The 25,202-nt window shown below is 42.2% G+C and overlaps 2 protein-coding genes across 4 annotated transcripts; one reads left to right on the forward strand and one right to left on the reverse strand.

Moving 5' to 3' along the window:
• Nucleotides 1-44: 44 nt before the first annotated feature.
• On the reverse strand, nt 45-24,931 carry EIF2AK1 (eukaryotic translation initiation factor 2 alpha kinase 1). Of its 3 annotated transcripts, none has more exons than XM_083711547.1 (15): nt 24,536-24,931; nt 21,588-21,746; nt 20,061-20,197; nt 19,117-19,148; nt 17,978-18,077; nt 15,555-15,635; nt 14,659-14,759; nt 14,123-14,183; nt 12,674-12,955; nt 11,683-11,791; nt 10,692-10,798; nt 2,940-3,060; nt 2,770-2,849; nt 1,944-2,177; nt 45-247 (listed from the first exon to the last, which is right to left on the reverse strand). In XM_083711547.1, exons 1-15 carry the CDS (start codon nt 24,672-24,674, stop codon nt 119-121), a joined length of 1,872 nt encoding a protein of 623 aa, XP_083567673.1. In that variant the 5' UTR covers nt 24,675-24,931; the 3' UTR covers nt 45-118. The 3 variants fall into 3 exon arrangements, with proteins under 3 accessions (XP_083567673.1, XP_083567672.1, XP_083567674.1); XM_083711546.1 differs by having other exon boundaries at nt 12,674-12,962; nt 14,127-14,183; nt 24,536-24,930; XM_083711548.1 differs by lacking the exon at nt 24,536-24,931 and adding an exon at nt 24,030-24,208 and having other exon boundaries at nt 12,674-12,962; nt 14,127-14,183.
• Nucleotides 5,563-9,785, forward strand: ANKRD61 (ankyrin repeat domain 61). The gene is made up of 3 exons (XM_083711729.1): nt 5,563-5,921; nt 7,584-7,654; nt 8,778-9,785. The coding sequence occupies exons 1-3, from the start codon at nt 5,766-5,768 to the stop codon at nt 9,664-9,666; spliced, it is 1,116 nt and encodes a 371-aa protein (XP_083567855.1). The 5' UTR covers nt 5,563-5,765; the 3' UTR covers nt 9,667-9,785.
• Nucleotides 24,932-25,202: the final 271 nt, after the last annotated feature.

Raw genomic sequence — 25,202 nt, forward strand, 5'->3', positions numbered from 1 at the left:
CATTTCTTCTTTCTGACAATGACATACGACATATGCACACAAGCTGCTTTAAGCAATTTTATATAAAAACAATGTATCTTGCATAACATGATATAAATACTTGGTTTTGTTTTTCTACTTAAACAGGAGAGCCAAGTTGCTGAATTCTGTCTCTCTCATCTTTCTCTTGCAATAGCTTGATTTTTTCTTTAAGCAACTTAATTTCTTCTTGTTGTTGCATCACTTTCTGCTGAAGATTGTAAATAACCTAAAAACAAAACAGGAGACACAAGTGTGGTATTTGAACAATGTACAAAGGTAATGCCATTACAATTTTAGTGAAAATGAATGTAGTTCCCAGCAGTAGTCACAATGCTAATACAGCCTTCTCCATCTTGGTAACTCTAGATGTTGGGGACTACAGTTTCCATTAGTTCTAACCAGCATGGCCAACAGATGTTGGGAGTTGTAATAGCTCAAAACAGCAGAAGGCCACTAGGGCTGGAGAAGGCTCCAAGAACAGCTGGACATTAGCTTATCTGTCTCGTTCTACAGTAAGGTAAAGGACGGTTAAGTCCAGTCAAAGGTGACTATGGGATGCAGCACTCATCTCACTCCAGGCTGAGAGAGCCAGCGTTTGTCCACAGAAAGCTTTCCAGGTCATGTGGACAGCATGACTAAGAGACACCGTGATGAGTACCAGACCACACAGAAACTCCGTTTACCTTCCTGCCGCAGCAGCATCTATCCACTTGCAGTGGTCTGCTTTCAAACTGCTAGGTTGGCAGGTGCTGGGACAGAGCAACAGGAGCTCACCCTGTCCTGTGGATTTGAACTGCTGACCTTCCAGTCAGCAAGCCCAAGAGGCTCAGTCGTTTAGACCAGAACTCCAGTAAGTCTCAAAAGAAAACTACTAATGCTCAGAGAAATAAACCAAGAATACTGTAAGGTAGTAAAACAAAATCATTTCAGTCCAAATTGTGATTTATTAAAACAAACCCATGTTCTTTGTGAGTGAGAAGGGGTTTAAGGAATCTTAAACAGTGGACCCTCCGGATACGAATTACTAAAAATTCGTAAGAAAAGGTGCTACTTCTGTGCGGCACGATGGAGCGCTTCTACTCATGTGCACGTAGCAAAACCCAGAGGTATTCACTTCCGGGTTTGCCACGTTTGCAACCCGAAAGTTACGTTGCCCGAAGGTCCACTGTACTATTACTATAAAAGAACACAGGATTTTAACACCATAAAACTGCCGTTTTACATAAAAAACCTAATTTTTTTTAAAGTAATGAGATGCCAACGCTGGCTATATAGTACATTTTATCCTTACGTGTAGGAACATCAGGAAATAATTATCTACCTTCCTTAAATGTTAACCTTGCTAGGAGCAGTTTTGAATGGCCTGCACAATTCCTTTTTTGCAATACAGTGGTACCTTGGTTCCTGAATGGCTTAGTTGTCAAAGTAATCAGCTCCTGAATGCCGCAAACCCAGAAGTAAGTGTTCCAGTTTGCAAATGTTTATTGGAAGCCCAACGTCCAACACAGCTTCCACAGCTTCCGAATGAATGCAGGAAGCTCCTGCAGCCAACTGGAAGCCGCATTTTGGTTTTCGAACAGTTTCGGGAGTTAAACAGACTCCAATAATTTTATTATTTAAACCCTCCCCATCTGGCTGGGTTCCCCCATCCATTCTGGGCAGCTTGTTCCACCTCTGATGTTGGAGGCAGTATGCCTCTGAATAACGAATGCTGGTAACCTGGGGAAAGTGCTTCCAGGACTCTCATAGGAATATGTTTAGTTGTGGGACAGGAAGCTGGAGCAGGTGAGCCTTTAGCCTGACCCAAACACCAAGTAAATCTCGAAGAATGAAGCTCACTCTGCAGATGTCTCCCTCATATCACGGAATGTAGAATCAGAAGGGGCCGCCTTTTACAAAGCCAATATATAGTAAAAACTTACATTTGCTGAATTATGGAAGAGTTCACTTTCAAGAAGTTGACCTGCAGTTGGCCTGTGCGATGATACCGAACTGGTAAGCAGCTTAATGTATTTCGTTTGTATAGGCCATTTCCTGCTAAAGGAGAGGGGGATGTTGCCACTTCTTAAGCCCATCAAAACTTCAGTTCTTTCCATTTCTGTTCCAAATGGATGGAAGAGTTCTAAGAGGATCACACCTAAGCTGTACATATCTGACTATTGGCAGAAAAGAGAAATATGAGCATTAGCGCACAAAATAATTACGTCTTAAGAGAAATTATGAATGCATTACAAATGGCCTAAAATCGCATTCAGCGATACAGCTGTAAAAATATCAGAAAATAACCTAATGTTTCAAGAAGCTTGCCCAGAAACAAATGCCTTTTAAAAAACAGGTGTTGGTAATTTTCATGCAACCATACTTAATAAGCCATGAAATTTCAAACAAACATTGGAGTGCCATTATATTTTTGTCCACCATAAAATCAGGCCACTTGACATACACGGTCCATTTTTACCTCATCTGTGGGCATAAATAATTGTTTGCAGCTGTTCTGTTCCCTCTCATCACTGCAAATAGAACTCTCTATTTTTACTTTTTGCATTTAGCTGTTTCCATTTTGAATATTACACCACATGGCTCTAGTGCCTTCTTTTTGAACTGATTGACTTTGCTCCAGCTCCTGTCCAACAGCTTGCTTTTGTTAACACCCATCAATAATACTCTTGAACATGTATGCCCAATTATTAAAACGGAGGTAAAGTGTTAATATAAATAAATAAATAATTGGGGGTTGAGTGGCTGTACCTTGAAGTCATAGTGAGAGCCTTGTAGCTGTTCAGGTGAGGCATACAGGCAAGTACCCACCCCAGAAGTATGTATTAGATCTAGGCAACAAAAAAGAAAAAAAATAGAATTAATTCTTAGGATACCACACTGCCAATTTTTAAGTAAAGGCCAAACTGCTTTGAAATTACCATTTATCTTATTTGCATTTAGCAACTGGGTTGTATCTTCTTGTATAATATCTCTACAGGCCAGCCCAAAATCTCCTATTTTCACATGGTGGTCAGGTCCTTGTAGAAAGATATTTCTGGGCTGTGAAAACAGGATAATGTAAGCTGGTTATATATTTCACAAAAATTGAGTATTTTATGCATGAAACCTTGCATTTTTCACTCATTCATTAGTTACATTTAATCTAAGCTGCTCTTGACGCAGAATCCAAGCTTCTCGTCTGCCTTTGTTCTTGGTCTGTCTCTAGAAATGAGTTGGCAGCAAAGGGACAGACAGACAGACAGACTATTGAGCTGACATGCATTTATCAAAGATATAGCTAAGGCACTGGGCAGTTACCATAGCAACTGGCTTGGCTGACCTTGCACCTGCGACAAGCTCATCCATGGGGTGGTTTACGCTCTTGAAGGAAATTAACCCCTCATGTCCAGTTACTCCAATAGCCACATGAGAACGGGCCTTTTCAGTGCTGGGTGGTCTGTCTGTGGCATGTACTCCCAAGGGAAACACATTGGGTGCCATCACTACATTTAGGCACCAGGCTTTGGGGGGGGGGGCTCTCGGACCTTTGGCATTTAAGCTTTCTACATTGTGCTAATCTTTTAGTGGGGTGAGTAGGTTTATTTTGCATTGTTCACTATTTGTTTTACATCTTTACGGTTTTAAATTTGTTGCATTTTATCTTGTTCAGTCGCTTTGAGAATTTTTACTTTTGTATAAAGTGACTGACAGATAAAATAACAATTCCATGCAGGTGTAGGCCAGGATCGACAAACAGGTAAACAAGTTAAAACAGTTCAACACATCATCAGAGATCTACAACCTCTTCTAAACAATGACAATTCTCTTTCTCAAGCTCTGGGAGGAAGACCTTTCATTGCCTACAGACAGCCACCCAATCTTAAACAACTCCTCACCCACAATAATACAACAACCAGACTTAACATGGACACTGGTACCAGACCCAGCAATAAATCCAGATGCCAACTTTGCTGCCACATACACCCGGACAACCCCATTACTGGCCCCAACAACATCAAACATACCATCTCAGGACTATTTAATTGCTCATCTTCTAACATTCTGTATGCCATCAAATGCCAACAGTGCCCTTCAGCCCTCTATATTGGACAAACAGGCCAAACCCTACGCCAAAGGATAAATGGACATAAAGCTGATATCAGGAATCACAAGACAGAGAAACCAGTAGGAGAACACTTCAATCTCCCAGGACATTCTATACAAGATCTCAAAGTAGCTGTCTTATTACAAAATAATTTCAGAAACAGACTGGAAAGAGAAGTTGCTGAATTGCAACTTATTACCAAAGTTAAAACCATGGAGAGACCTGGTCTGAATAGAGACATTGGATTCTTATCTCATTATACATGATGAAGCTATTTTTAGCCATCTCACCCCTTCCTTTTTCCTGTAAGACCAATTAACAGTCAATTAACAGGTTTACCACACCTATCAGCCAATCACCCATTCCCACCACCCTTCTGAGTAATACCCCTCCCCATCCTCTCAATATATATATATATATATATATATATATATATATATATATGCAGGTTTTGGTGTCCTCGGGTGTCTTCCCGTGTAAAAGTTGGGGTGTCTAGGCGACGTTTCGACGAGGTCTCACTCGTCATCTTCAGGCTGGTGCTTTCGGCTTCTTGTTACTGGAACAGAGCGGGATCTCAATGTTTGAGTTCCTATAAATACTGTAGAGGGGGTGTGGTGTCTAGCCTCCAATGTTCTGGGCAGAGAGGAAGTTCCCAGGCTAGTGTGCCTTTTCTTCTTTTGTTCCTTAATTACTTGAGAGATACCTTGAGTGATTTCTTGAGTGATATCCTGATATTTATAGGAACTCAAACATTGAGATCCCGCTCTGTTCCAGTAACAAGAAGCCGAAAGCACCAGCCTGAAGATGACGAGTGAGACCTCGTCGAAACGTCGCCTAGACACCCCAACTTTTACACGGGAAGACACCCGAGGACACCAAAACCTGCATTCCTGTACCCGTGAAAATCTACGAAAGCATATATATATATATATATATATGGGTCTGGTGACTTCTGTTTCAGTGTATCTGAAGAAGTGTGCATGCACACGAAAGCTCATTCCAGTAACAAACTTAGTTGGTCTCTAAGGTGCTACTTGGGACGTGGGTGGCGCTGTGGGTTAAACCACAGAGCCTAGGACTTGACGATCAGAAGGTTGGCAGTTAAAATCCCCGCGACGGGGTGAGCTCCTGTTGCTCGGTCCCAGCTCCTGCCACCCTAGCAGTTTGAAAGCACGTCAAAGTGCAAGTAGATAAATAGGTACCGCTCTCGCGGGAAGGTAAATGGCGTTTCCGTGTGCTGCTCTGGTTCGCCAGGAGCGGCTTAGTCACGCTGGCCACATGACCCGGAAGCTGTACGCCGGCTCCCTTGGCCTATAGAGCGCAGTAACCCCAGAGTCGGTCACAACTGGACCTAATGGTCAGGGGTCCCTTTACCTTTAAGGTGCTACTGGAAGGAATTTTTAATTTTTTTGTTTCAAAACAGGTAAACAGTGCAAAAAGGCAATACATATGCTTCTGCTGCGCAAACCCTCCATTTCTTGTACAGCTTCTTTACGAACTAAGCTCGGCCCTCCCTCTGCCCACACAGGAGAGCCATGGTATCATTTAGCTGGTTCTAGAACCAGGCATTGTGCATAATCACAAAGGAACGATGGCTCAAGATTCCTTTGCATTTTCTCCAAACTAAGGGTTCTCAGCTACACATTTTCTCTTGGTAAACATGGGCAATCTGATTAGAGGTTCCTATGGGAAGAAACCACCCCATGAATTAGATGAAAGGCAGAAAATGCTATTTGACGCTGTAATGGACAACGATGGGGCTACACTTCAAAGTTTAATGTATTACCTCTTGGTCCACGAACCAACTATTTTCCGGGTAATCATATGTCTGAAATTACTTACTGTTCCATTATCAAGAATCCTCCCCGTTTAAGATCAAACTACCTCACGCTGGTTCAGGCTCCATAAACTCATGAAATTGGAAGCCAAGGCTGATGCCTTAACAGACATGCTTGATGATCAGCAATGATGCAATATCACAAACCGTGCTTGCTTACAACTTGGCCTCCATTCACTTTTCCTGGGACAGGGTGATTTGTGAGAGAAGGTTCAGTGTTGGATGGGACGCATGCCATCCATGGCAAACTGGGTGCACGCGATCATATGGAACATATGGTCCCCTTGACAGTTTCTTAGGTTTCCAAATGTGTCCACAGAGCCAAAAAAACCTCATATACGGTAACTGCTGTACCACACACTTATATTTCATAAGTAAAAGAACAGACATTCTACATATAAGCCACTAGGTGACTCCCTCTGCAAAAATTGTTCTCCTGGCAAAATTTTAGTTTCCATTTTGTTTTCTGTCATGCCTGACACTATTTTGATAGTATTTGTTTTTAATATATTTTAATGGGGCAGAAAAACCTTAACAACCTTTGGCTGCTGACTAGAACTTCACCTAACCAATGAAAGTATGTGCTCTGCAGCAAGCATGAAGAAAGTACATCGGTAGTTTTCACTAAAATTGTAAAGAATATGAGATTTCTTAATACCCAAGGGGGGAATTTTCATCACTTTTTAACTTGCTGTGACTGTGGCAATTTTTACCAGGTCAGTTAGAAATTGGGCACTTTTTGTAGACCTCAGCCGTTTGGCAAATGATATTTCTATAAGCTATAGAATTTTAAGGTTATATGACAGAACTTTGTTTTTGCTATTCTCCTTATAATCTAAAAGACAACAGTGTTTGGATACTATAAGACCTTCATATAGAAAGTTCAACAGGCTATTTCTACAGATGCGGGACTCAGATTCTATATTAATACCACACAGACTATTAATGCCTTTGATTAGTTAAGGTGTTCCTCTGATTTCTGAAAAAACCACCGTATTTTGGTACTGATACTTAAAAGAACAGGCTGGCTGATAACAGTCTTTTACATATCTACTCAGAAGTAAGCCCCATTATGTTCAATAACCCAGGAATTCCAAAACTTACTAAGCCCCACTGAGTAGAACTGCATAGAACTGCAGTAAGATTGCAAGTCTAAGCACGCTTACTGAATTAGTGGACTTTTTTCAGTTTACAGCATGGGGCTACAGGTTGAATGTAAAATAAGATTTGAGAATAAATATTATGCACTTCTTATAAAAGTGGCCAACTTTTTAAATAATTACAGATTTATAAAAGCACCTCAAAAACTAGGCACTTGTGCAAGATACCTTATTGTAACAATCTCTGAACAGTTTTCCATGCATGCAAAATAAGTGTAGCTTTTCTTCCACAACATTTTAGTCATTGTATACGGTACTCTATAGAAGCACGCACCCTTTCAAATCAGAGTGGAAAGACAGTTTTAGGGCAGTTTTATATTGGGCCATATGCATCATAAATGCAATCTGATATAAGCCCTTCTGATAGGGCTAATAAAAATCCTTAGTTGTACTTCAAACATGCATAAAAGGGTTATCAGATAAACTTCGATACCTATTCTGGATCTCTCTCCTCTCCCTGCCCCCGGAACCAATATGGCAGCAAAAGTTTGGGAGGAAGCCGCTTGGAAGATATATGAAAAGTACCTTTCAAATTGAACCTCCTGAAATAAGGTAATGTTTAACTATATATTATAGTTAGATAAGAGATCTGGGAATCCTTTGGTGGGCAGAAGAAAACCCTATATGCTTGGCCAAAGCTATTCAGCAGCAAGTCCAGAAAAGTAGAATCATAGAATCATAGAATCATAGAGTTGGAAGAGACCACAAGGGCCATCGAGTCCAACCCCCTGCCAAGCAGGAAACACCATCAGAGCACTCCTGACATATGGTTGTCAAGCCTCTGCTTAAAGACCTCCAAAGAAGGAGACTCCACCACACTCCTTGGCAGCAAATTCCACTGTCGAACAGCTCTTACTGTCAGGAAGTAATGAGACGTTAGCCAGGTTTGGTTGGGACATGCCAAGAAAAGCCAAATTGTATAATTTCTCTGGAACGTCCTACACCAAAGAGACCATGGCCTCCAGGGTTCTGCCAGCCCTCTGCAGGCGCCCACAGCTGCCAATTCCTAACACCAGCCCTGCCCACTGCTAAGAGTCAAGCTTACACTCTTGTATGCCTTTCCAGCATTGTGCTAGTATTGCCACACGCTTCCCCCGGCTCAGTAGATTAAAGGCCACACCAAGGGGTGGGGACTGCATATGGAAAACCTATCATGTGCATTAGAATGGCACCACCTCATTTGGAGTTGACTAGTGGACCCCCAAGTCCTTTGAAGGCCAACACAAGGACAAAGAATCTCCTGTGTGTGGCACAATCTCCACTCCTTTAAATTAAGGGGCTTTGCTTTAGAAAGCAAGGCACCTTGCAGTTGGGAATCCAGTGGGCTGTGGTGCTAGGGAGGACAGTAGCAGAGGGAAGCAAACCTTTCGTAGCCAAACCTTCAGGTTCAGCTCTGTGGTTGCCGCTAATCTAAGATGATCCATGATATGTGCCTTATCATACTTTTTGCATCCTCATACCCAAACAACATGTACTGATAAAGGTTGGGCAACACTGACTTTATGGTCTAGAAGAAAGAAGAAACGATAAGAAATATAGTTTTTGCTTGATTGTTGAAGGGTAATACTGGACAAATTCTTTAGAGAAAACCACCCAGCGGTTAATAAGGGTGATGGCTGATGGAAGAGGAATTGTATGGAATCTTACCACCTATTATATCACTTCCCAAATACAGAACTGCAGGATGCCCCTTGAACATGCATCAGAGAATTGCACAGTGCAATGAAGAAAACTACCCTCACGTCAAACCAGAGGAAGACTTCCAGGTGAATTCTGACGCAATCATTTACCATGGCCACAGCCTTCTACATTTAGCTGTAGCCAACAGATATCATCAAACTCTAATACACCTGCTGAAGAATGGAGCCAATATAAATGACAGGGATAGGTTAGGCCAAACTGCTCTTCACCTAGCTTCTGAAATCCTGGACCAGCAGGCAATTACCATGTTACTCCTCTGCGGAGCGAACGCCAATCTCGCAACTCCAGATACCAAAGAAACTCCGCTCCACTTTGCTGTCTGGTCTTCAGCCTGCAAGGCTGGCATAGTCTTAGCAGCAGGTGATAAGTGTGTTAAGCTACTGCTGTGCAATGGAGCAGATGTACACATGAAAGACTGGGAAGGGCAAGAAGTTATTCACAGTGCTTGCCGAAGTGGCAGAAGAGATATAATAAACCTCTTGCTTGATAATGACGCAGATGTTAACGCTTTAACCCAGGAAGAGGAGTCTGCACTTTTCCTGTTTCTTGAAAAAGAGACCAATCTAAGGCAGGGAGACGTACTGAAGAGATTGCTAAGCTTATCATATCCTTTGAAATTAACAAACAGGGAAGGTCGTTTACCCAAAGCACTCAGCCATTCATGCTGTGGACTGCTGAAAGATATGCTCCTGAGAGTGTCTTCAGAGGTCTTGTCTTTGCAGGATATTTGCAAATTCAACATCAGGAAAGTATATCGAGGTAACATGAAATTCTGGCTAAGAGGAGTGATTCCAACCAGCTTGTGGCATTCCATATACATCAGTCAAGAGTTCTCCTATGCTTCAAAAATAAATTATTTTTGATTTACTGTGCAACACACATTTTGGAACGCTATCAGACAAGAAGAGCTAAAAGAGGGCCCCGTAAAGCTTTCAGAAATAAGCTTGCTTGTTTAAATTAAATAAAATTTGAAGAAAAACTAGTGAGAAACTTTAATTTGGCTTTATCTTCAGAAGCATTACTAATTCTCTCGAGTGTTATTTGAATAACGTCCACTTAAACCAGTCTGTTAGGGTAAAAGATTTGTAAGAATAATGGGAGTGGATTTCTACATACAAAAAGTTCCACTTGTATGGCAGGGTTTCTTGGTCATTATTAAGATTCTGGTTATCATAACAATAGCTCCCTTGATGCAATGGAATCAGCTCCCAAAGCTCGGAATGAAATCACAAATGCAAAAGGATTCACCAGGTCAGGGCTATAGGCATCTCAGCTTTATTGTCCATTATTACTTCTTCCTCCTCCTCCTCCTTCCTCCCTCTACTTCCTTCTTCTGCCTTCTCCTCATTCTTGTCATCATCGCTATACTGCCTTTCCTCAAAGCTCAAGATAGTGTATTTGTTTCTCCCCACTACACACACAATGTGATCCTCACAATAACCCTGTGAGGTAGGTCAGTTCAAAAGATAGTGGCTTCATTATAACCTAGGATGATGGGAGCTGGACTCCCAACAACTTCTGGGGGACCACACCTTGGTGCACAAAACTGTCTCACCTGGCACTGAAAAGACCACAAAGAACACAGTAGGTGAGCTTTACTGGTGTAGTTGTTCCACAACCAGGATGGCAACCACCAAGAAGGCCCTCTCCCTGGTAGCTACCCACCTTTTCCCCCAGTGGGGGTACCTGGAGCAGTGCCTCTGGAGAGATCTTAAGGTTCAGGTAGCTACATATGGAAGAAGTCGGTCTTTTGGGTAGCCTCATGACAAGCTGTTTAGGGCTTTAAAGGTTAAAATTGGGCCCAGAAATTGTACCAACTGTGCCCCAGCTGCAGAGATAATCCCCACCTCCTCCACAATTCCAAGCTCCGAGTGAGAATTTTACTTACTTTAATGTCCCGATGCATGACTCCCATACTGTGGATATAATACACTCCTTCAAGCAGTTCTTGGAAGATCTTTAATGTCCACTGCTTGTCCACATGGTGATAAGGACCTTTAAAAAAGGGGTGGGAAGTGAAGTATTTTATAAGTGACAGCATAATACATCCAGCTATTTCAACAAAGAAGTTAATATGAAAATACAGCATCTGCAGTGCTGGCTGGGGCTGATGGGAGGAATAGGCTAAAACATCTGGAGGATACTGGATTGGGGAAAACAGAACTAGAACAAAGGTCCATCTAGCTCTGACAGGTAGCAGCTCTCCAATATTCCAGGCAAAGGGTCTTCCCCAGCCCTACCTGCCAATGCCAGAGATTGAACTCTTGACCTCCTGCATGCAATGAACTACAGCACCTCTGCAACTATAAGCAGGGGCCCACACATTTGTGGTGGCAACTTGCTACTGACCATTTCCGCCCTCCCAAGTTCTCTGTGCATGTCATATAATGCTTGAGTCTTGGAGCTGGCAGATGAAGCCCCCCTCTCTGTCCCTCTGCTGCCGGCTCCAAAACTCCAGAGTGCAACGTGAAAAGCCATTCCTTTCAATGGGGATTTTCTTCGGTTGTGGTGTGTGCAGATGAGGCAAAACCTCAGCAGTACAAAGATGAGAATTCTCTTCTCCACATCCCAGCTAGACAGGGAGAAGGATCATGCGGGTTGAGCAGGAGCACCCGCCCATGGAAAATAGCTTTTCGGAAACCTGGCTTTAGGATTTACAAATAAGGAAGAAAACATTTGCCGCTTTCAATTGCAGACTAAGATTCATTGCCTTTATTGTTATGGAAATCAGCTTAAAAAACAACAGGCAAATACTAGAAGCACTTTTTACAGCTGCCCAGAGAAGAATATTTATTTATATTTTAAGTCTATCTTAAAGGCAGGAAATCACGTTAACATTGAATCTCCCCCACCACTCTGCCTTCAAAAACAAAACTTACTGGAAGCATCCTCTGTTTTCAAACATACTTTGTTTCTGTCAGCAATCCAGTCCCACAATGAAATTTCACACAGCTGCATCTGTATGTGAAGCATTAGGTGATACTCTATCTGGGAAGAAAAATACAAACATTTCAGTGTGTTATACATACACATGCACCCACACACCACTTTATCAGATCATGTACAACTTCCAAAACATTTTTAAAAATAAAATTTTATTCATTCGTCCATCCATTTCCCCCAGTCTTTCCACCCTGAGGGGTGGAGCACCAGGGCTGTTACATTTTAGGTGAAAATGTGTGTTCATTTCCACCCCTTTTCAGCTCCCAAGAGTAGGAAAGGATTAAAAAAAAAGTAAATATAAAACTAGGATGTGCATATTCAAGAATTAAGTCAGATGGGACATGTTTACAAACAGAATAAAGTAAACCAAGAAGGAGGCGGCCCAAAGAAAGAAGCTGTCAATCGTAGAATCAGAAAGCAAAATTCATCAGATATATCAATGTTTATTTAATTCTGTAAGCCACCTCAATGATAAAAGGCAGTCTATAAACATTTTAATAAATAACAGGTCTTCCAATGGGACACTTCTGGTGTTGCAACATGCCCCTGTGGTTTGGCAGGTCCTATCCTATGGAACTCCCTGCTGGTAGAGGTTTGGCAGAAGTCATCCCTGCTCACTTTCAGACACCTTCAGAAAACAGTATTATTCAAACAGATCTTCTGAACTTAAGATTCCTTGCCAAACAGCTCCTATTGACATTTGGTGTTTTTATTCCAGCACTTTTTTTTTTAAGGTTGCATAACACTTTGCGATATTTTATATGAAAGAGAAGCTTTAAAATATTATAAATAAAATCAGTCAAACAAGTCCAAAGCCATCTCTAGAAATATAGCTAGGTTTTGGATTTGTGCTGCACAGTTGCTGAAGATTATTCTCCACATGTGTCAAGGGGTAACTAAGTATGTTTAAGAGGAACCCGTATTTACCTGACACTGATGCCGCACAGATATCCCCTTCTGGGAGTATTCTTCATCAGTACAAGAATCATTTGTACTAACACTGCCAAGGCTAGCATGATTGCAAGGGGATACAATTGATGGATGATTTTCATTATCTCTTGATCCATTGACTGTGTTATTCATGCAGCTGCTCTCGGGCAATTCAACAGGTAGCGCACATGCATCCATTTTATTTCCTTTACGGTCTCTGCCACCGGAAGATTCAGCAAAGACAATGGAACTGCTGTCTTCCATATCTTGAACGCTGTACTGATCTCTGCAAGAAATGTAAGGAGAGAGACAAAGAACTGTGAGCGGGAGAGAAAATGCCTGCTACTGCTGTTCCTCAAATGCTGTGCCAGAGTTTGCATTGGTTAACAAGGTTAAAGGTAAAGGGACCCCTGACCATTAGGTCCAGTTGTGACCAACTCTGGGGTTGCGGCGCTGATCTCGCTTTATTGGCCGAGGGAGCCGGCATACAGCTTCCGGGTCATGTGGCCAGCATGACTAAGCCGCTTCTGGCGAACCAGAGCAGCGCACGGAAACGCCGTTTACCTTCCCGCCAGAGCGGTACTTGCACTTTATCTACTTGCACTTTGACGTGCTTTCGAACTGCTAGATTGGCAGGAGCAGGGACCGAGCAACAGGAGCTCACCCCGTCGCGGGGATTCAAACCGCCGACCTTCTGATCAGCAAGTCCTAGGCTCTGTGGTTTAACCCACGGCGCCACCCGCGTCCCAAGTTAACAAGGTTAACAGGGCCTGCTGTCCCCTCTCACTCTTCTGCATCAGACCACCCTTCTCCAGGAAATCTCCTGACAGCTGGGGGTGAGAAGGAGAATGGAGTTGTGTGCAGCAGGGCATGGCAGACTGGAGGAGCAAACAGCAGCACTCCACACTCAAACCTTTTGCTGAAGGACCCACTTCTAGAGTTCAAAAGCAGTTCCCCTGCTTCCGCTTGCACAAACATTCATATAAATAAAACATGTGAAATTAAAATGTTTCGTTTGGATGAACAAGCTGTTAGCTGCTGCACTATAGCAGGTAGGAATGGAATCGCTAGCTGTAAAATGTCAATCTCACTCCTACCAAACATGAAGCCTTTTCCATGCTTGGGCTCTAGAAGTGGTCTGTGGCTTTTATAGGCACAGACTCATATGTAGGATTTCACAGAGACCATGAAATAGAAAACCTCTGCTCTCCCCTCCAGCAAGTTTTAAAATAACTAGTCATGGAAATATTTTTCAGCAATCAAGAACAAAGTGAAGCAGTATTGTTTTTCAACCTGACAAAAGGAATAGCAATGGTAAAGATATATTTTTATATTACGTGGTTTAAGAAAAGATCCTTGCCATAGATTAAGACAACATCCTGCTATATTTTTGGCTTTTATTTGAAAAAGACCAAAAGAGATTGTTCTTACTGATACATAGGATACATACTCGGAACTTCTCTGCCCAGAAGACATTTTGAGGGATAGTAAATTCAAAGTTGTCTCACCTACAAGTTGGATGAAGAGAAACACAACATTTTACAACGACAGACTGACTGTACCATTGGATTATAGTAAAATTATACTTCTTAGTTGCCTACTTTATAAACATGTAGGTGGTTTAAAATCTCAATAGTTAATAAGATCAGATACTATATTTATGAATGCAAAAACCTATAAAAAGACAACCCCACATACAATTTTTATATCTTCAAATCATTTATGGGGTGACCAGAACAGCACACGGCTTTCCCAAAATCGATACACCATGGAGTTGTGCTACAATATATTTACTGCTTTTGTTTTAACCTTTCCCACACCAGAGCTGTCTTTTTTTTTTAATGCCACACTAGGGACTGGGGAAATTTCAGAAAGCTGTTTATTATGATCCCAAAATATTTCTCTGGGCAGCAACAGCCAGTATAGGATGTGTGGTGTGTTATGTACGACAGAGAGAAGCCACAAAAGTAATGCTGTACTCCCCTTTTGGGCTTGCTGGTTGAACATGTTCCATCCAAGCAGTGTGATATCCCACAATATTAGGGTGCTGCAACCCAGCCAACACTTTAACTTCCCGCAACACCTACAAAAAAAAACAAGAAGGAATGCATCCTGTTCTTATTATTGGTAAGCCATTGTTTACCAGAATTTTGAAAACTGAGGAACACTTTTCCTGAAATAAAACTGGAGGTGCCCATCATTCTTATATCCCCCCCAAAGGGTGCTATTCTTGTGATAAGGGGTTCTGTGTCAGTGGCACGGCACAGTATTAGCATGCAGAAGGCCCCAGGTTCAGTCCTCCAGGCAGATGTTTGGGAACCACTGTGCTAAACCATCCAGCTGTTAGCAGCTTCATTAGTTGTCTGCAAAGTATTCTGCAAGGAGAGGACTTTGCACTCTTATTTAAGCCTTTCAGATACTAGCAAAAGTCAATTAAGGATTGGGCAGAAAGTAACAGGAAAGACCTCGGCCTGAGCTCTGCAGAAGTGCTGCCAGTCAAAAGCAGAGAATACTGGGCTAAGTGGATAAATTTAACCTGCACTGAGAAGGCTAGCTATGATCCATTCTTATACCATTTGCTTTTAGAGCAGGGATGGGGAACTGCGGCCCTCCAGATGTTACGATAGATAGATAGATAGATCACCTAAATTCTGTATCTTGTGGACCATTGTTCATCTACATAAACAGTAGCTGATTACAGAATCATTAGAATTATACAGCAACAGTTTTCCCCCCCTGTCTTTTCTGTTCCTTTCACTATCCTGGCATAATCCCTTTCCATTAACATTAAATATCAGATCTTGAAACCAATTACACTGAGTCATGAATTTCCACAGGCCAAACAAAACACATGAACAGATGTAAAATAAGTGCATACCTTCATACAATCTATTTTGGTAGCCTTCTTGATAAGAATTTTCTTAATTGCGTAGAACTGGCCGTCTAGCTTGTTTCGGACCTGAAAGCAGATACAGCAGAGTTCAGCTCAGAGATGGCCAAATGACAACTGGCAGGCAACATTCTTTTATCTGGTCACTCACAACATTAACAACTGTGCAGTAAACTCCCTTCCGTCTCAGTCCCAGCAGCCACTATGGAGAAATTACCTTAATGCTTTAGATTAAAGCGTGCCCTGTGGGTATGAGCTTAAACTGTAATGTAAAAGATTTCCCAAGTCTGTTTTAATGCCATGTAGACAACTGCACACAAGACTTAACATCTGTACATGCATTTGTCCTGGAATACAATGATTTATGCTTGGTAACAGTGGCATAGCGTGGGTTGTCAGCACCCGGGGCAAGGCAAGTAATTTGCACCCCCTAACCTGTGGATTTGCGCCCCCTAACCCTAACCCCCAGATGTTGCGCCTGGTGCGGCCAGCCCCCCCTGCACCCCCCATGCTACGCCACTGCTTGGTAATGGTTTTTAACATTTTCAGAAATTTTGTTTTTAAAAAAGAAAATAGTATTGAACACAGTGTTCCCCATGTACACATATAAACCACCCAGTTCAGGCAGAGGGAAAGATTAACAGGTGGTTGCAGCTTAAAACTAGGGTCAGCAAGAGCAGAGGTTTATCAGCTACCTGACCTTCACCTTGTGACTGTTGGCTACTCATGTATACTCCTCCTCTGTGATTTCCCCTTTCTTCTATTACTATTTTTGTAATAATTTTTATTAGTTTCCAATTACAGTCCAATAATAGCCTCCTTATAACAATACTGATTTATAATACAATAATTAACACCAATCATTCAATACCGAATTATATAATTTAAAGTGGTCCCCCGCATGCTAGATTTGATGGTTTCGCTATTTTCTTTTTTTCTGCGTTCCAAAATCTTATTAGTTTCAATTACATTCCAGTCATAATAATAATCCCTTATACAGCAACTGCATATTAATAACTTCTATTTGTGTTGACACATTAAATGATTTATAAAACTGCAAGTGAGGAACTCAAACTATATCCTTGTTCTTCCTGTGTGTGGCAATTATTCTGTCCATGGTGTTTCTTCTTGTCCTAGTAAGATGTTATGTCTTTCTTTCCCCCAATTGTTGCTGTTATCTATCATGCCTTGGGCCAGAGGTTGGCAAGGTTTACCGGCCATGGGCCAGATCACTCCCAAGGAGATCATCCCTGGGCCAGACTGGCATAGTGCAATACCAGAAATCGTATCTGCGCATGTCCGCAGAGCCAGAAATTGCTTCTGCGCATGCCCAGATGCCAAAAATTGTGCCTGCACAGAAGCGATTTTCGGCGTCTGGACATGCGCAAACATGATTTCCAGTGTCTGCGCGTGCGCAGACGCATTTTTTGGCGCTTCTCAGCGAGTCCCTGCGCCGCACTGCATTGATTTAGTGCAGCGCACGGGGGACTCGCCAAGCAGGCGGCTCGTTTCAGGGGTGGCTCGTGGGCCAGTAAAACGGTCTTCGTGGGCCGCATCCAGCCCATGGGCCACACGCTGCCGACCCCTGCCTTGGGCGGAGCTGATATCCCAGTGTTGTTCTAGAAGTTTCTCCATCACTCTGTCCCGTGCTTTATTGTTTTGCTCCGAGAACTTTAAAAACAGCTACAAAAGTCACTCTGACCCAGTAAATAAACTGTTGTCACAATTTTTCCTCTCAGCCTGGGAAGAAGAGTGGTCTGTCAAACTGCAGATGGCTCAATAAAGAACTTTATCAGTTCCTTAGCAGCTCACAGACTCCTTTCATTCTTCCTTCCAGCTTAAGATATATGAACAATTATACTTCCAATTAAATTAAATTCCAAGTCCTCTTAGCATCATTTAGTTCACTTTGTAGATAATAAAGGATGGGGAAAAGCCATCTCGTAAACCTTCTCCAAAATATTGTTTCCCTCCCTTTTTCATTTTTTTTTTTACACACACAGTTCCGTTTGATGTTATATTCCATATTTATAATCCATTTTTTCCCATCCTTGCCTGTACAAATATAATTTGAACTAAGATTCAGAGGAGGGTTGCCGAATCATAAATGTAGAGAAGAAAACTTTAAATAAAGAAACCGTAGGCTCCCCTCCCCCCCACCGTCATTCGCACCAAATGAGTTCAAACCTTAAAGTCCTTACGGTTGGTTTGTTCCACAGTTTGTGATCTCATCTCTTCTAGCACGCGCCAGTATTTTAGTCCAATTAAGCTCTAATAAACAGGAGAACCTCTGCTTTAGAAAACTCCATCCATCTTGGACTCCCTTCTCTTTGAGTATTTCTTATTATGGAAGCTCCCCCAGTAATATAAACCGTTACTACAAAGTTGTTAAAACAAAGAATAAATAATACCTTGTATACAGTGCCGTACCCTCCTTTTCCTAGCCTTGTAATCTCATCAAATTCATTGATATAGCGAGAAGTCTGTGCTTCAAAGATAATTTCATTTTCCCTAGTTTTTAAAAAGATGGGCATCACTGGTTGTAGCAGCAAAATACATCACAAAATAAAAAGGTATTAGAATCACCAACAATGTAACTTTCCTTCATGGGCAGAAAAATAATGGGGGGGGGCATGCATTTTTAGCATTCAAATGGTAGGATTTAAGTAGTTTAAGTACCTTACTGTCCTCCCATGCTTTCAGTCACACTGTCCAAGGATACTTTTCATTTATAAAAATGTTAGAAGATATTAATCAGCTTCATGTAGTTTTGACTCAAAGACGAATATATAAGGTACTACAAAAATATGAAGTGATGCTACTATATATTCATTTTGAGGTTCCTTCTCCATCCAGACAAATTTTGTGACACTGAAGGAACACAAATCTCTATCACCCAAATCCATAGTGACATAATTTGCTATTCTCAGACACCTTTTTATACACATTCTTTTTTAAAAAAAGAAAGGATTTGTCATAGTTGTCAGACCAGCCTTAACCAAGCTGGTTCCCTCCAGATGTTGTGGACCACAACTCTCATAAGATCCAGCCAGCATGGTTAGGGATGGAGGAAGTTGTAGTTCGAAATATTTGGAGCACTGAGCTGGGGGAAGGCTGATTGCAGTAGACACTTGGGGCAGAAAACAAGCAAGTAAGGTTTCCTAACTATGGTACAATTCCCCCTAATTTTGATGAAAAATACCAGTGTAAGCAAGAACGGGGGAAGATCAAACCATGCTTTCATGGTTTCATAATTCCAGTTGGTTCTCAAAAGCCTAGTTCCAACAATACTAGAGTTTCATGGGAAACTCTAGATATTGTTTTAAAACTTCCACTTTCAGTATCGAATCTCCTGTTTTGATTTTTTTTAAACACTTCTAATAATGAACATTTTATATTTGTAATACTGAGGACTCTGGCAGAGAGAGTAAATGAACACATTTACTGAGAAGTAAGCCCCACTGAGCTCAGTGAAACTTACTTTGGAGTTAATGTGTTAATTGCCCAACAAGCAATTTTAAACATTCGTTGAAGCACTTTGAACACATACCTGTTTGTGTAAGAATCACTCTTCCCGAATTCCTACAAAAATAAAAAACACATACACAATGAGGAGGGGCTCCTGCAGCAGTTTCTTTGAAGGATGTATTAATTTATTTTAACTTTCATATGGATTTCCTGCAGACTTTCTTGGCAGAGGTAAAGCAAAAATCTTTACTTTTCTAACTTGAAATTTGGCTGCTAAGATAGCCTTTGCTAATTTGGTGTCTTCCAGCTCCGATCAGCCTGAGCCAACAGTTGTGCAATGGCCACACTAGAAGAAAGACTTTGACTGTTCTGACGTGTGGGGACACATTTGGCTGCCACTGTTTATATGTCAGTGTGTCACTGAGATCCTTAACCAAATTTGTGAACTCCTGGCAAGTACTTTAACATATGTCCATACTAGACCAGAAACTATGGTTTGGCATGATATCTAAATTTTAAAAATGCTGTTTGGGATCAGTAATAGGGAAAATAAAAGCAGACAAACTGTGCTGAACTGCGGTATGGGGTTTTTAAGGCTCAAACCCTGGTTTAGATTATACACTATAGTTAGCACAACCCATGGTCTAGCACAATGACCAAACAGGCTGCAATATATTTTTATCCTTCCATGAAACACTATAGTCCTTTAAAAAAAAGATTTGTTGACACATGGAGAAGAATAGATCTCACTACACCAACCTCACCATGCTCCTAATGATGTGATCTCCGGATTATTATTAAACACTTATAAAGTACCTATACATACATTAAAAGATAATGTAGCCCATGCCCATGTAAAGGAGTATGAACAAAGAGGAGAGCACTGGAGTAGAAATCTCTGGTCTGCATAAGAATCACAAAAAGAAACCAAAGATCTGAAGTCCTATACTCTTCCCCATGTATTTTTTATGCTAGTCATGGGAACGGAGAAGAAGAGAAATGGAATAAAGTTTAAAGTAAGCTTACCTCATTGAGTATTTGTTGGTTGGCTGCTTTCATCAATTCAGTAATGGCTCGATTGTGCTGCAGGCGCAAACTACTGAATTCTTCGCGGACAGCAAAATCAGATAGCAAGTGCATTCCAGTAAATGTCTTACACAGTACTGTACGAAAGGAGGGAAAATATTTGACAAGAAATCAAACATTTGAACTTTACACAACACTCAGATTATTAAAAACAGCTCATGGCCTAGCTTTGCTTAAATTGCACTGACAGCTGATGCTACCTACAAGGAAATGATCTTTGCAATCTGAAACATTTTGACACTCAACAAAAATGTTTCAGCCAAACTATGGAACCATCTTTTTATAATTAAGTATTAGAATACACTTTTAAAATAAAGGGTCTCCAAAAACTGCCCCAATTCAAAAGCTGTGGGGTTGGGGGTATTTTTGTTTGTTTGTTTGTTTGTATTTTAATGCCAGGCTTGGACTGTGGTGAGTTTCAGCATTCCTCTCTGAACACTATTGTTGTTCAAATGTAACCATGGGGGTGGAGCTTCCAGGAGGTTGATTATCTCAAAGAAAAACCCCTCCTGCTCCACCCAAATCAAACAGGATCTAATAATCAGTCTGAATAGCAGATGGTTTGTGGGTGGGTGGAAATGTGGGTGGCATGGAAATGTGTGCCTGTCCGTATTTAATATATGCATTTCTGTATTTAATAAATGCTGTGCATTTTGTAGTTATTCTTTGGGATTTTAATGGTATTTTAAAATTGCTATAGTGTTTTATTGATGCCTTACACTATGTCAGGTATCCACTTGTGCATGTTAACATGCTGCAGTTATACCTCTAGCATTAAGCCCTGGGTTAGCTTTTACATTCAAAATGACACATAAAATTCAGCCTTCATAGAATCATAGACTTTTAGAGTTGGAAGGGACCACAAGGGTCATCTAGTCTAACCCCCTAGAATGCAGGAATGTTTTGCCCAATGTGGGGCTCAAACCCAAAACCCTAAGATTAAGAGTCATGCTCTACCAACTGAGCTGTCCCAATATGAACTAAATGAACTACTATGGCTGATTTTTTTATTTTTTATTTTTTTACAATATGTCCATTTCAAGAGCAACATGAGAACTTTGAACTTGTTAAGTGATCTAAGACTTTGAACTGGCAGCTAAAATTGTTTACTTTCCTACTTGATGGAGCAAAGATAATAACAACACAACAGAATAGTTAAAGATTAAGTTGAAATTCAGATAAGTTGAGGTGCACCACCCGTAAGAGATGTATGGTGAGCTGAAAGCTTATTGATGTTTATTTGTAAGTAGGACCCGATGTGTTCAATGAGGTTTACGACCCTTGAAGTACTTATAGGGTTAGGGTTATAGGACTGCAACCTTAATGTGCTCAAATTATTATTAGCTACATTCTTATTTAATATATTTATATTATATAACAAATTCAGACAAAATAATGCAATTCTTCAGCTGCTGGAACTGACAACCACCACTCTACCATGCAAAAGTAAGTCAAGCTCTTACTAACATTGAAACAAACGTCTTGAACGTGCTGGATCTTGTGCATACACATGGCAAAGATGCTCTAGCAGTGAAACGAGCAGGAGCTGGTTCGCAAACGAAGTTGTAATGTTCATTAACTTTTGAGAACCGTTTGCACCTCGAAGCTCTGCAGGCCAATCCGAATCTGAAATAGACAAAGCAAAAATTAAAGCTGAAAGGCAGGCTTGCTGACCAGCACATTTTCTCATGAGCAGTTGAAAACACTGTGGAATTAAACGGCAATTTATGTAATATTCCTATTCTAAGAAATATCAAAGCTGGAATGCTTTACAGTGTTATTGAGAGGACCACATATTTCCCAGGTAAAAGGCAGGACCAACCAACAAATTCTATCTGCAGAAGTCCTGCACAAGGGTTTCGACTGTGCAACAGGGCTTTCACCCCCTGCTGCCCTCCCTGAATTTGGCTCTGGAGGAGTTGGAAAGACCTCCTCCTGAACAGCACATGGGGTAGGGATAGTTCCATCTAGCAGGCTGATATGCAAATGTCTTTAAGGGTGTTTTTTTTTAAACAATCAAGTGATGTAACATTTGATGAAATAATATCATTAAAAATAAACTATTCTCATGAGTTGATGAAAGGTTAGTCTGGATGATATCCACATGTCCCTTCCAGGCCTGAGATTCTGCAACAAGTGAGGTTTAGACTCTAGAAGAAGCTGTTGAACCGGTCAGACCAATTTCTTTGAAAGGCAATGACCTCAGCTGGTCTGTTAAGAACTGACATTTACATGCCCCAAAAGACTGTTGCCATAGAGACAAATGGGTGGGCCTTTCCCCACCTCCCCTGGCCTGATGCCACCCCATCTCAGGATGCAGAACATATAAGGAGGCTGCTTTTAAGTTAGCGTAAGTTTGGAATGATAAAGAACATGGTTTGCATCAGTATAATAAAAAGGGCAGCTGATGCAATTATAGAGTACCCAGAGGCCCTAAAGAGAAAGTCACAAGACAGATCAGTAGGAATGATGAAACTGCCCCCTAACTCTGCCTCAAGGTGAAGAAGAATGATGTAACTACATAACTGTACAGTCATGCACATTCTTCCATTCCTAACACAAAAACTGTTAAATAATCCAGCTTCTCTAACTAACAGAGTGGGGGGGGGCATCCTATGGTTCTCAAGATGCTATTGAGCTCCCAATTCTCATCAACCCCAACCAGCAAGGCCAATGGTCAGGGATTATGGAAATTGTAGTCCGACAAAATCTGGTAGGCCACAGCTACCCCATTCTTGGTTTATAAGGTTAACATTTCTGAAATGGGGCTGGGGGGGGTGGAACTCAACCGAAGGGCAGGCAGGAGACTATGTCAAAATATGTTGTTTAACCAGAAACAGTGAGAGCAGCAAAACTAAAATGATTCAAAAGCCCTATGGTCTGGATGTCTCCTGCATGTTATGACATGTACAGTCCCGGCTAGATTGTTTTAGTTGCATAACTCTCGGTATATTATTGTCTTCCATGCCGTTAAAATAATTCCAGCAGCTACTCTCCTGTGAGGGCATAAATAATCCCCCTTCCTTGCCCACTGTTTTCCTGCAGTGCAAAGCAGTAGAATCTATTCTATTCTATCCATTAATTATTCTAAAGCCTCGTTTACCAAGCCTTATCCCAAAGCAAACACAAATATTGACAGAATTTATACATGCGGCAAATTCATGTGTTGTTTTTAAACCTGATCCCTTTCAGGTAGGGTGGGTGGATATTGGCACATTTTCCAGCAGAGCAGTTTTTAAATAGATAAAGCCCTTGTCCACAGTGACGTGGCTCAGTAAACGCTTTACCACTTGTGATCTGAGTTTATTGGGACATAAACCTTCCCTTTCACCTTTGCTTGATGGCAAGTCTTGTGAATTTCAGTGTGGAGTTACTCCCAAGCACACATGCACAGGCCAGTAACAGCAGGATCCTAAGCATGTCAACTCGGAAGTCCTATTGAATTTGATGCCGCTTCCTCCCAGCTAAGTTGGAGTAGCATTGCAGCCCAAGGTTATGTACACAGCAAAGAATTTACAACACACGGCCCCGCTATGAAACCTGGGAACTATGGTTTGTTAGCAGTGCTGGGAATTGTAGCTCAGGGGGGAGTAAACTACAGTTCCCATTCCCCCCCCCCCTTTAAAAGTATGGTGTATACACAGCCTAAGCTTCTATTGCCAACAGGAATTGACAAAAATGGAATTCACACCTCCATTTAGATTTTATTATTACGGGTCTTGAAAGGCAAATTGTCCTTTATGGGGTATAATTATTAGCCTCTGTCTCTCCCTCCTTCCCCATAGTTGGCTCCCCTGTGTTAAAATTTATACTGTCCCTTGCGGCAGAGACCTGCCTCTCTCTTTTTTGTTCTCTCTAGCACAATATATAATAAATAATAATAACGGCCCCACAATCTGCAGCACTTACCTGGGAGCAAGTCCCACTAGTCCTTACTTCTGAGGAGACACCATAGCTGGGAACTTAACCTCTCCTAAGCGTTGCACCCAACGCAGAGCAGCCACAGCGAAGTCCATGGACCCCGAGGCAAGCCGTGCCCCGTCATTTCAACGGGTCTACTCTTGAGTAGGGCTAGCATGACGGGGCTCAGCTTGCACACGTTTCCCCCCTACCGTGCAAGAGGGGAGTCCTTCCCCCCCCCACCGCGCTTCCTTTCCTCTCGAAACCATTACAGTGGTACCTCGGGTTAAGAACTTAATTCGTTCTGGAGGTCTGTTCTTAACCTGAAACCGTTCTTAACCTGAGGTACCACTTTAACTAATGGGGCCTCCCGCTGCTGCCGCCATGCGATTTCTGTTCTCATCCTGAAGCAAGGTTCTTAACCCGAGGTACTATTTCTGGGTTAGCGGAGTCCGTAACCTGAAGCGTCTGCAACCCGAGGTACCACTGTATTTGCACCCCCTTGGGTAACGCACCGTCGAAGGGCAGCTCCGTCCCTCCATCGCTGTCCTCTGGGAACGCGATGGCTGCGGGAGGCGTCGGCGAAGCCTCCTCAACCCGCCACGGCCGCCGTTGCCGCTGCCCGGAGGAGCCGGCGTCGCCCTCTCGCCACATGGCTGCTTTGCTCCCAGCCGAGGCCCTTCTTCCCACCCCCACCTTGGAGGGCCTGAACGCGCAGCGCGCTGAGGGAAAGAAGGCGGGGACGGAGCCCGGCCTCCCTCGCTAGGCCGGAGTCTCCTGACATGCAAGCTCGGCCGCCCCGCCGGCGCCCCCTGGCTCTGCCCGGGGACAGAAAAAAAGCGCGGCCGCTCTCGAGCGAAAGAGGGCGAGCCCGGACGGGTCTCCTGTGTGCAAGTCGCGCACTGAGGCCCCATAATAATGCCCAGGTAAGGGGGTGGGGTATTAGGATGGCAGCCACAGAGCACAGCCCGATGCTGCCAGGCGTGTTTACTCGGAAGGAAGCCGCCATAGGTTTTAATGGGGCTGACACCCAGCACTTTCCACCAAGACCCTTGCGGTTTTTATGCAACGAGGAAGGATCAAGGCAAGATAGGGTTAGCATTGCTGCCCAGGCGTTGCAATTCCTTATTACTACTATTCCACCTACCCTCTGAGGAGCTCAAGGTGGTGTATGCAGTTCTC

This window comes from Podarcis gaigeae (assembly GCF_964106915.1).
Source record: "Podarcis gaigeae genome assembly, chromosome: 14".
In the NCBI taxonomy this organism is placed as follows: domain Eukaryota; kingdom Metazoa; phylum Chordata; class Lepidosauria; order Squamata; family Lacertidae; genus Podarcis; species Podarcis gaigeae.